Below are 11,255 nucleotides of genomic sequence, written 5' to 3'. Positions count from 1 at the left end.
ATTAACAAATGTATACTACAATGATAAAAAAATAAAGTCCCTTTAAAATCCCACCACACAAATGCAAAGACAAATGAATGCTATAAGCCTACTTTCATGAGGAACATGGTAAGTGCTGGTTGTTATAATTAATACTGCAGTTGCCAAGAGCAGCCAATCTCTTATCATATAACAATCTTCTTGAACAAACAATATTGTGTTTTAATAATGTCATGATTATTATCTCAAAGAGCATCTTTGAGATCATAAAAAAAATGTGTGTATAAATGTGTGTCACAATCATAACAAGTTCTTTGTCTCATAGCGTGAGCTAACACAGACAACACATCGTGCAACATGTCACACAGTTAGTCAGTATCCTGAGATACCCTGGCAAGAAATTACCATTTAGGAAATTAACACGCCAGATGACATGCTAGACAGAGGAGGAGTAAGGAGGAGGGAGGCACAGAGACGTACTGAAGTTACTGGTGGATGAAGCAGTTAATCGGCTAAATATATCATTTTAAAGCTCCCGCAATCTTAGTTAGAGGTGACATTGTGTATCATAATATAATTCTACATACATATGTACATAAAAGCTAAGGCAGTAGAGTACATAAATAGACAGATGGTAACTCCATTTCACATTACACATAGGTTCTATAGTCACACAATAGTGTTAATAAGGTTATGACATTGTATTACACAATTTAACACAATATTAATAACTCTTGTGATTACAGAACTCTTATGTTTACAGGAAACCTGAATAACATGAAAAAGGTTCTGATCTACCAAACAGATGATCTCCCGTAGCTTTCTAAAGCGTGTGTCTGTTTGCTCAAAGACAGGGCACACGAGTCTGCTGCGAGAACGGACTGTTACGAGGCCATGTGTTTGCCAGAGTTTAGCCAGACGGTTTGCTCTGTGTTTTTATGCAGGGTTGGTGAAGGACTACGTGGGGCTATCTGGACGTCTGTGTCCTGGCTGTAAAATGTGTGTAAAGGAAGTTGTTCCTGCTCGTATGTGTGACTCGGCACCTCGCTGAAGGCCTCAGGTGTGTGGTGAATGTATGCTTGACTCAGAGCCAAACTGAGGATCTCTGTCTTTTCCTTGTAGAAGCGCAGCTCTATGCCTCGACGGCGGGCCAACACCAGCTGCCTCTGCGCCACCTGCAGCTCCTCCCCGAGTTTCCCTGGTGACCTCTGCTCCCGTCCGAGCCAATCCAGGGCCATGCTGCTGCGCATACACTCATCGAGTCCTCGCAGTGAATAATAGGAAATCACACTCTGAGGGGAAGAAAGAACACAAGCAATTATCAGTATATAGTGAGTTTTGTCAAAGTTAGCTGAAACCAAGGATGAGAGACGACCTTGGCGAGAGCTGTACCTGTCGTGAGCACTGCTTTTCCCTCAGAGCCTTCAGTGTCCCGTTCCACTGCAGCAACTGGAAAATTGTCATCATCTCCTACACAGGGAAAGAGAGCAGTAGAAATTGAGAGAGAGAGAGAGAGAGAGAGAGAGAGAGAGAGAGAGAGAGAGAGAGAGAATCTTGTGCAACCCCATGAGTAATGGCTTGAAAAACAAACCTAAATATCCAGCTCTGTGTACATAGGTCTGACAAAGATAACATATTATGTTGGTATTTCTTGAACCCACACCTAAACTGTGGATGATTGGTTTGAAAAGATTCTGTAAATCTTTATGCACCAGGTAGGTTTCACCCTGATTTATAAAACTCTGTCCGCCTGAACAGCTGCCATGTGTTAAGAGTTAGTGACATTAGTGTTAAACAGAGAAAGTCAACACACATTAACTGAAGTGTATTTTTATGAGACACAGATGGAAACCATAACGCACAGGTTGTCTGGGATTGAAGTCCATGTTGTATGTTGTATCTGGCCTGTTTACTCTATTTACAACTGTGCATCTGCCCTATGCTACTTGATAATGAGTCTGCATGACTATCAAGCTAACGCCTGCTTGATTGACCGCATGTATGAACTATTATCGTTGATGCTGTGTGTGCAGAGATCTGAATCTATATGTGTGAATGTATGTACGGGTATGGAGGTATGTGTATAACTTGGAAGCTCTTCATCTATGGGCCGTGCTTCAGCAGGAATGAAAATAAACCCATTTCCTCCCACTAATAACCCTCTATCTGCGGACATAAGCTTATTTACACAAAGGTAGACATATTAGATGTTACATACCATGACTCCCTGCCTGGGTTGAACAAAGTGAGGTAGAATGGAAGTAAATCAACAAAACCACAGAGGGGTAATGATAACAATGGAGGGTAGAAATACCACCCAGTGTGTTTATCTTAATAATTCCTAATTGTGTCAAATGAACAATTTCATTTGGGTTATAAATACACAATTTAATATCCCTCAGCAGAAAGGTACCCCCTCACAAAGCCTGAAGCCTTTGAAGTTAATAGTTATTTCACACAGTTACCACATGATTTATGGCCACTTCTAAAAGAAAAATACCATTTTGCAAAATGGGCTTTGGCTTTATGTTTTACCTGGAACTCCAACATGGTCCTCCCTATGTAGGAGTGGAGCAGCAAACTGTAGGTTCCTATACTGGTGCTTGAATCACAAGCATCTTCCATAGAGACCTTTACAGAGACAACAGTACAGGTCAGCATTCATTAGGCTTAAAATCTTGTAACAAGGTGCAATAGTGTGTTTGCACTGGCTCACGCTCACAGCACTGTCTGTGGCCGCCTGCTGCATACTCTTAGCGATGAACTGAGCGTTGATGTGTCGACACGGCAGCTCGTTCACAACCGAGTTCATCAAAGCCACGCGAGCTGCATCCCTCCGAGCCTCTGCCTGAGAGTCACACACCTGTGGATGAGGAGGTGATGAACACGAAGGGTTAGAATGTCAAAAAGGACGGAGACATGTTCAGACTATATGTGAGCCTGGTTCACTGACTAGACTGTCTGTAAATGGGCGCCCACTCTTTGTTAAATAATGTCTAATCCAAGTATGATTATGAAGAATGTACACTTCATTAGAGCTAATCATGGGATCAGAGCTAATTTCATCAACGTGATTAAAACATTAGAGGCATTCACAGATAACCAGTCACGTGCCTTCTCTGAGCTCGGGGCTGCTATCTGGATCACAATGAGCCCATTGAGAGCCATTGTTGGATTCAAAGCAAGCAACATCAATTTAAATCAACCTTAAAAGTGTGTGTGACTGTGATAATCCCCACTGAATGACCTTCAAGTGTTGCCTTTAAGCACTTAACTCTGAAGGGGAAAGCTGACGGAATACAACAAATGATTTTGGTCAGAAAAATAACTTGAATTCGATTATTTTATGAAATAATTGTCTGTGTTGTGAAGTGAGGCAATTATTACTACACATTTACTACATATATGTAGTAAACAATAGTTAAGTTTCCACATGTTTTGCAATTTCACCATTAAGACAGAAACATTGCATCATTTACTAATAACTTTTAGATTATTTTTGGTCAAATATGTGTACTTTTAACACATAATGGACAACTTTCTCATTGATACAGTGCAGGGATATCAGATAACTCCACTACCATATGGAGAAATCATGCCATACAGATGATGATAAACACACCTTATAGTTACCAAAGCAGCTTCCTCCTGGCAGGGTGACATAGCAGACGTATGGAGGACCAGGGGACGGTGCAGACTCGTACAGCAGCAAGCTCTCTGCCTGGATGGCCCCAACAGAACCATCGGATTCACTGGAGGAGCCATTTAACTGATCTCTCTGCCTCTGCTCCCAGAAGTCATGAAGCATGGCCACTACATTCACTGCACACATATAAGGACACATATGGCAAAAAGACTTTAATACGTAAAATATTCTGATAACTCTTCTGTGTTAACATTGGAAGTGAAAGGTTTATTTTAGTCTTGCTCTGAATAAACCAATAAGTGTAAATGTTAACATAAATGTAGAAGCCAGACATCTGAAAATCAGCATTCCGAGACAGTGTTTATTTAAGTAGAGTTAGGAGCTGTAAATGCCACACCATAACTTATACAAACCAGCGTTTTGTTACATATAGAGCTTTTTCTGACCCTGAAATCAGTTTCCTGTGTACCAAACCATTCACTTCAGCTCAGTCTATGGCAACTGAATACAATGACTGACACTTGTTGGAGGAGTCCTTAGCAGGAAATGTAACAAAGTGATGAGAAAACGATTAATTGCTCTCAGGGGGCTGCTCCTCCGCAATTAATTGCTTCAATTAGTTGCACAGTTCTAACAGTTTGATTCTCATAAAGCTTCTCAGTTACTCACAGTCTTTGGGGCTGGTGTAAGTCTCCTCCGCTTCCATTTCACTCATCTTCATCCAGCGTTTACTTTCGCAGCTGCCTTAAACACAACAAGTCCACTTCTTTCTTCAAAAAGGTTCATCAAAACAGCACACATACGTTAAAAAGGAGCAACCACCACCGCCATCACAGCTAAGGATGGGAACATCATAGGGAATAAACGCAAAACCTGAAAGCCCCTCCACTCTCTTTTTCCTCCCCTCCTCCTCCTCCTCCTCCTCTCCTGTGTGAACATCCCACCAGGGTTTCTCTTTTGAAGCAGACCACCTTTGTCACTCTCTCTGCCAATTAGCTCAGAGGGCCCCTCACTCTTTCTAAACATGCGTGTGTGCGCCCACACACACACACGCACGCACACACACACACACACACACACACACACACACACACACACACACACACACACACACAGAGGTGCAGAGCTGGAATGCTGGGCCCCTCCCCTTGGGCCGTGCAGCTGGCTAATCCCTGAACAGAAACGGAGAGTTAAAGCCTTGCACAAATTTGCCAAGTTAAACTACAGATGCCACCTTCAGGAAGGGGAAATCTGAATTTGTATATTACTGGATGCTTAATTTTTATATGAAACACCCTCAGTGCATGTTAGGGACAATTCTACTCAACATGAAGTGTATAAAATGTGCATGTGGGGGTGGGATACTTTTGACTTCACATACTAATTTAAGCCTACGGAGCCCAGGGTCTGAGCTCCATTCACCCTCTTCAATATGAATGGCCATTGTTCAAGTCTGAATTCACCCGCTCTCTGAAAGCCTCTTACACATAAATGAACCAAACTCTAAAAAAGAAGTGGTTTCCAGGCTCCTAGGCTCTCTGCTTTCTCATCTTCTACTTCATCATGCCTCAGTTGTGTTGTGTCTGAGTGACAGACTGATGGAGTGTGTGTTCATTTCATGCTGAATGTATTGGTGTGTTCTGGAGTGCTGGAAGTACCTTATTTTGACTGGTTGCTTCCCAAAACAAGCACAAAACTACACTGATGGCAAATGTTACCAAACCGATTTCCTTCTTTGTTGACATCTTTGATAATACATGAGAATCAACAAAAAAAAGATTATGCTCATTTGACAAGCACGTGTTCAGCACATGATGTTCCAAAAGACAAAAATTCAAATTTTACTAATTTCTTCAACCTCACTTTTCTTTCAACAGAAAACACACACCTCATCAGTAATGTTAAACTGGTTTTATTGATCAATTGTATTGACAACTTATCTTTATCAATAGTTGATATTTACATTAGTCTCAATCTTGGCTACCGGTCTGAGGACAGATAAGCCTCTGGGGGTTAAGGGGCTACTTCACAGGTTTCTGCAGGACCCAGTGGATATCAAGGATAACTGGTTCATTGAAACAAGACAAAAGTTGGTGAAATGACTTGTATGACAGGATTGTTTCAAAAGTAACCAGTTTACAAGCTCATTTTAAATCAATAACAAGCTAAATCATCAGACCGTTTACCTGCATTCAACCCAAAACCGCTGGGAAGTGATTAAAAAGTAATCTGTTTTTAGAGATGACATTAGACTGTATGATGATAGTGAACATGATAGTTCACTAGTAAAAAAAAAAAAAAACTGGTCTTACTCAACACTGGTGATTTGCTGAATACAGTTTGTTTTAATTACTCTCTCATGTAATTTACATATCATGCTGGAGAAACTCTCTTGCCAAGTTTTCCCATCAACTATGATGTGTTTTCCCCTCCTCAGACAAAAGGAGCGGAGGGATCATACAGCATACATGGGAACCAAACTAAAAACATGAACAGTCAGTCCATCTCTGCAGTCCCATTTATCCCCAGAAGGAGGCACTATCCACACTAGACTTAATGTTATTTTCGATCTCTCTCCTGGACTTGGTCACCAGGTTGGCTTCTCCCTTCAGCAGTCGTCTCCTCTGTGAAGCCTTCTGCTGATTGGTGAGCTGCTTCCGCACCTTCTGACGGACTACCTCCTGTAGCAAACACAAAAACAATGACAGCAGGTTACTACAGACGTATGTACACACCGTCTGTCACTGCAGACTTTTGACTTTTTTTTGTCAAAACTGTCCGAGGATATCCATATACCTGGTAAAATGTTCAAACTTTGACTGTATGCATGTCCCACATGCTCACCCTGACCCTTGAATAATGCCTACAACAGTGTGTTTGTGTTAACTTACTGGTGGGATTGTAGAGCAGCTCCCTATGCTGCCCATTGTACCCTCACTGTCTGTCCTCATCCTCCTGTGTTCGGCCATGTGTAGAAGACTGTCTGAGTCTCTGCAGGAGGAAACAGAAAATATAGCAAAACAAAAAGCAGTTAATCACTGCTTATGTCTAACTTTTTCCCCTTTTAATATGACACAAGTGATGCTATATTTCATTCACACAGATTTATAGACCATCGCCCAAGTTACCAGACATTCATGATAACGGACCTAAAATGACTGCAGGAGGAGTATTCAAACTTCATCTTATCAAATGTGCTTCATGTTGGAGAGTATGATAACGTTTCATTGCGTTTACCTGAAGGGTTTGAACTCTTTGTTGGAGGTAGAAAGGTCTCCCAGCTCTGGACACTCATCCGCTGCCTCATTCAACTCTTCCTCTAAGTCCTTCTCTGGCTCTTCACCACTTCGAGCAGTACATGTGGTCTCAGCCTCTTTTTGCTCCTCCCCCTCTTCACTCTTGTTCTCATCATCTGGTATCTCTTTATGCGAGTCATTGACTTTCAGCCCTTCTAATTCCAGCATGGCGTGCTTATATTCCTCCATGTCCAGACTCTCTTCTTCTTCTTCTTCTTCTTCTTCTTGTTCGACCTCCTCATCTGTTGCCTCTTCATCACTGTCGTCCTCCTCGTCATCGGGCCCAGCTGGGTGTAACAATGCACCATCTTTCTCCAGATCTTTGGAGAAGCCACTAGCTGAGACTTCAACATCTAGAGAATAAGACTTCCTGTAGGAATAAAACAGATCATCATGAAATACTTGCTTTTCACTTCCAAATCACATTGTGAGATAAATGTAGAAAAGACAATTAACAATAGAACATGGGAATTTTCTAAATGTTGGGAAAAAAGTTGAATTATATTCGAGCAAGTAAAATCCACTTGGTTTATGTCATAACAGAGTAGGCAGTTTTTTCCCCATCACACATCTACAAATAACACCAAAATGATTTTCATTGTATGTCAGGAGTTTTATTCTAACTGAAGAACAAATATGAGCAGTTACCTGACGTCTTTGAAGGTTGGGAAGAGCTCACTCTCGTAATTGTATCGTCTGGCAAAGAAATCTCTGATGCATTTGACATCTCTGTCAAAATACCTTTGAACAAAGATAGGAAAAGTGATCAATGGATAAACCTTAGTTTGTATTATTAACTCAAGGTATTCATTCCTTTTAAATTGTACAGAGACACCAACCATTCAGCATTAGCGTGTGAGGTGGACACCATTTGAGGAAAGTCAATCATTGTTATGTGGTCCTGGTCGTCCAGCATGAGGTTGAACTCGTTAAAGTCTCCGTGAATCAGGCCGTGATTGGCCAGTTTCACTATGAGCTCCATGAACTCATTGTAAAGAGCTGGTGGATCCTGCAGTTCATGCACCTGACACCTGAAAGACAACAACACACACAAATGATATAAAGAACAGAAAGTAGGAAGTTTGTTCTGTTGCTATTACTAGGGTAATATATAAAGCAAGGAAGAATGATTGCTTGTTTACATACAATGGATATCCATTGATGAGCTCCATCACTACTGCATGTCTGTTATAGTCCACAGGTTTGGGAACAGGAAAGCCCCGATCATACAATGCCTGAAAAGTTAGGAGATGTGTCAAAAGATGCACCACATAAAACTGGATGTCTTCTGCACATTTTAAGGAATTGCTGGTCCCGTTTTCTTTCTATTGCAGATAACTTTCATACTTCCTGTGATTTGTTGCATTACCTTCATGTAGGCAAACTCCTTCATGGCAGAAAGGCGAGAGAGATAAAGCCAGGACATGTTCTTCCTGTGTTGGTGGTAATCTCTCTTGTTCTTCAGGTTCCTGAAGGAGGTACGACCCAATCTGTGAAGCTTCAGCGCATACTGCTCATCGTTTGGGCTCGCCACAATATATATATCTAGAGGAATCGCACACAAACAAATATTTCTATGAACAAGAGAGTTTATGACCTGGCTAAGCAGCCTGGAAACAGAGAACACCTAAGGAATCATTACACAAACTATTGTCTTTTAAAGTTAAATGGACTTTTAAATATAAAATATTCAATCACAACAGGGCTGAAAATAGTTACATATTATTTAATTGTTGGTTTTAGGTAGTTAGTTTTTTTAATGATATAATTTCATGCCATTTTTATTTTTTGTACATTTTATTTCATTTGTAGTTAAAGGCCTACTTTTTAGAGATTACTGAGCATTTTTGTCTGGGATTACTTACGTTTTAATATTCAACAAGTTGCTTGTGTGAACCATTATGATAAATACTGGACATACCAATAAATACTGAACATTTAACAACAATTACGTAAGCCAAATGAGAGTTGGCTATGGGAACATATGCAGACTATGTACTACGTATGTATAATTTTCTTTTTCTTACCTGACTCTTTACCCACACCCATCTGGTTGCCAACTGAAAGGATGACTTCTCTGGAGCACAAGGTCTTAAGAGCCAAGTAGTCATACCCGCCGTTGTTCAACCTGTAACCCTGCACAGCTGAATGACACACACACATGCCACATTAGAACAATAAACTACATGTACCATGTCTTTCAAGAATAGTGAACATTCCTGTGTATTTTCTTACCTTTGGAGCGTTCATAGACCACAAGTTTATGTTTGACAAGCTCTCTGAGGACCTTGTTACAGCCGCCGTGTTTGAGGCTAGCGATGGAGGCCAAGAGACTCACTGGAACGATCTCATGGTTCTTCATCCCCATCTCAACCTGTGTGTGGGGAAGATCACAGGAATCATCAGAATCAGACATTCAAAACTGCTTGTTAACGACTGAACACTGCCTGATGAAACCATGGCCTGAGATTTTAGTTACAGCAATATGATGATATTATGTTGACAAGGCATCCCACTGCTTTTGCACTAAGGTTAGTTTACTGGGAGCACTACACTTATTGAACAGTGGCATAATGTGGTCTTTGGCTTGTGATACAAAATCCTTTCTATGCAACTATGCCGTTGGTCTTTTTCTAGTACAAATGCCCCATGTTACTATGCAGCTAAGCAAGGATTCAACATGTAATGAAACAAAACAGGAGGTTTTGACATATCGTCAAGCAACACTTTGACAGCCCTGACTGAGCTGCAACCTAAATTGGTAGCTGTTTGTACTGTAATGTTAGCGTTAGCGCTGTTGGGTTAGTTAGCTAGCCTAAAACGGGCTAACTTAGCTGGGACAGAAGAGTTAAATGCTAGCTTGGCTAGCTACTTACCGCCGTGAGGACTCGGAAGTCATCGCGAGATAAGTATCTCAACACCACGACATTCAGCTTCCCCATTTTCAACAACAACAAAAACCCCAAACAAAACCGCTAGTGTTTAAAATATTTTTTAGCAGTACTTTTCGGGTTCCCTCGTCCACATTTTAGTAAACACACGTGCGAGCCGGAAATTCCGGGAATGGAGAAACGTCACTTCAGGTTTACGTTCGACGACGTCATCACGTTGACCGGTAAACTATCTTGAATACAACACACTCGAGTTTAGGCTCGGATTAATAAAACACATTGCAGGAGCTATTCACAACATATGTAGGCCTAGGTGCGGTAAAATGAGGTGAGTGTTTGTCGACACAATTTAGCTGTCCAGAGACATTTTAATTTACACTACACGAATATGTAAATTACTATATTACATTGTATTAATTGCCCGAGCCATCGTTAATTACTAACTTGTTCCACCTATACGTTTCCTGCTGTGAAAGTGAAAGATTTATTGTGCTGTGTCCCATTTTTAAGCTAATTATAAAGCCTGTAAATCCATTTACTTTACCATTGTGCAGGCCTACTAGGACCACAATACAACATGTGAACAGATGTATGTCACTGCCAATAGACTTACAGAAATATTAGTATATCTTTCTGTTTTCCAGTTTCCAAAATTGTTCCGTAGCCTGCCTCAACACTAGCAACTCATTACAATTTACAAGACAAATAGCCCTTTGTTACAGAAGACCTTTTGACAAAAAGCACATGTAAATAATAAGAGGAATGATGTCTGAATTCCATTAAGCTGCTTTAGTTTCACACTCCTGTAATTGTGCATGCTGGCTTGCTGGCACACTTAAATTATTAGTGACACCTGTTATTTTCCTACGATGACGAGTCAAATTCTCTGCTGTGAAAAAGGCTTATGGATGGGAATAAAATGGCAGTTATGTGAGTCTAAGATAAGTTGGGAACAGTGGTGTAGTGGAGGGTATACGCAGGTATACGGGGTATACCCACTTCTGTTTCTGGTGGTTTACAGTATTCCCACCTATCAGCCAGAAAGCCATTGGAATATATGGGAGAGTATACCCACTTCCTTCTCTGTAACCTACCCACCTAGCAGTACACCCACCTCATCAACTACCACCACACCACTGGGTGGGAATGCAGAAATTAACATATCTAAAGTGATGCTGCAGGAAACACTGCATCACCCAAATGAAATGTGGAAGTCAGGTGTGTGTGTGTGTGTGTGTGTGTGTGTGTGTGTGTGTGTGTGTGTGTGAGAGAGAGAGAGAGGGGGCATTAAACAGAGATTTTCTGTTGCCATAGCAGCTGGATTCTGTGCATTCTGTGCACAGGTAGGTTCTACACACTGTGAGTGTGTAGTGTGTCTGTCAGTGTGTGTGTGTTTATTCAGGACTGCCCTGTGACAGACACCACTCTGTTCTGCTTCAAACA

General features: G+C 41.1%; 2 protein-coding genes across 2 annotated transcripts; both read right to left on the bottom strand.

Annotated features, from left to right (window-relative positions):
• Positions 1-95: 95 nt before the first annotated feature.
• LOC311022940 (protein limb expression 1-like) lies at positions 96-4,425 on the bottom strand. Its single transcript, XM_084024571.1, has 6 exons — positions 4,295-4,425; positions 3,602-3,801; positions 2,702-2,842; positions 2,515-2,610; positions 1,372-1,449; positions 96-1,271 (listed from the first exon to the last, which is right to left on the bottom strand). Exons 1-6 carry the CDS (start codon positions 4,344-4,346, stop codon positions 864-866), a joined length of 975 nt encoding a protein of 324 aa, XP_083880697.1. The 5' UTR covers positions 4,347-4,425; the 3' UTR covers positions 96-863.
• A 1,141-nt stretch (positions 4,426-5,566) lies between these two features.
• riok2 (RIO kinase 2 (yeast)) lies at positions 5,567-9,976 on the bottom strand. The gene is made up of 10 exons (XM_084024726.1): positions 9,798-9,976; positions 9,157-9,295; positions 8,949-9,065; positions 8,291-8,466; positions 8,068-8,156; positions 7,761-7,952; positions 7,570-7,662; positions 6,863-7,291; positions 6,517-6,616; positions 5,567-6,306 (listed from the first exon to the last, which is right to left on the bottom strand). Exons 1-10 carry the CDS (start codon positions 9,861-9,863, stop codon positions 6,145-6,147), a joined length of 1,563 nt encoding a protein of 520 aa, XP_083880852.1. The 5' UTR covers positions 9,864-9,976; the 3' UTR covers positions 5,567-6,144.
• Between the last annotated feature and the right edge of the window lie 1,279 nt (positions 9,977-11,255).

Source organism: Eutrigla gurnardus (genome assembly GCF_963514095.1).
Source record: "Eutrigla gurnardus genome assembly, chromosome: 13".
In the NCBI taxonomy this organism is placed as follows: Eukaryota; Metazoa; Chordata; class Actinopteri; order Perciformes; family Triglidae; genus Eutrigla; species Eutrigla gurnardus.
This window is presented reverse-complemented; position numbering and strand designations above follow the sequence as displayed.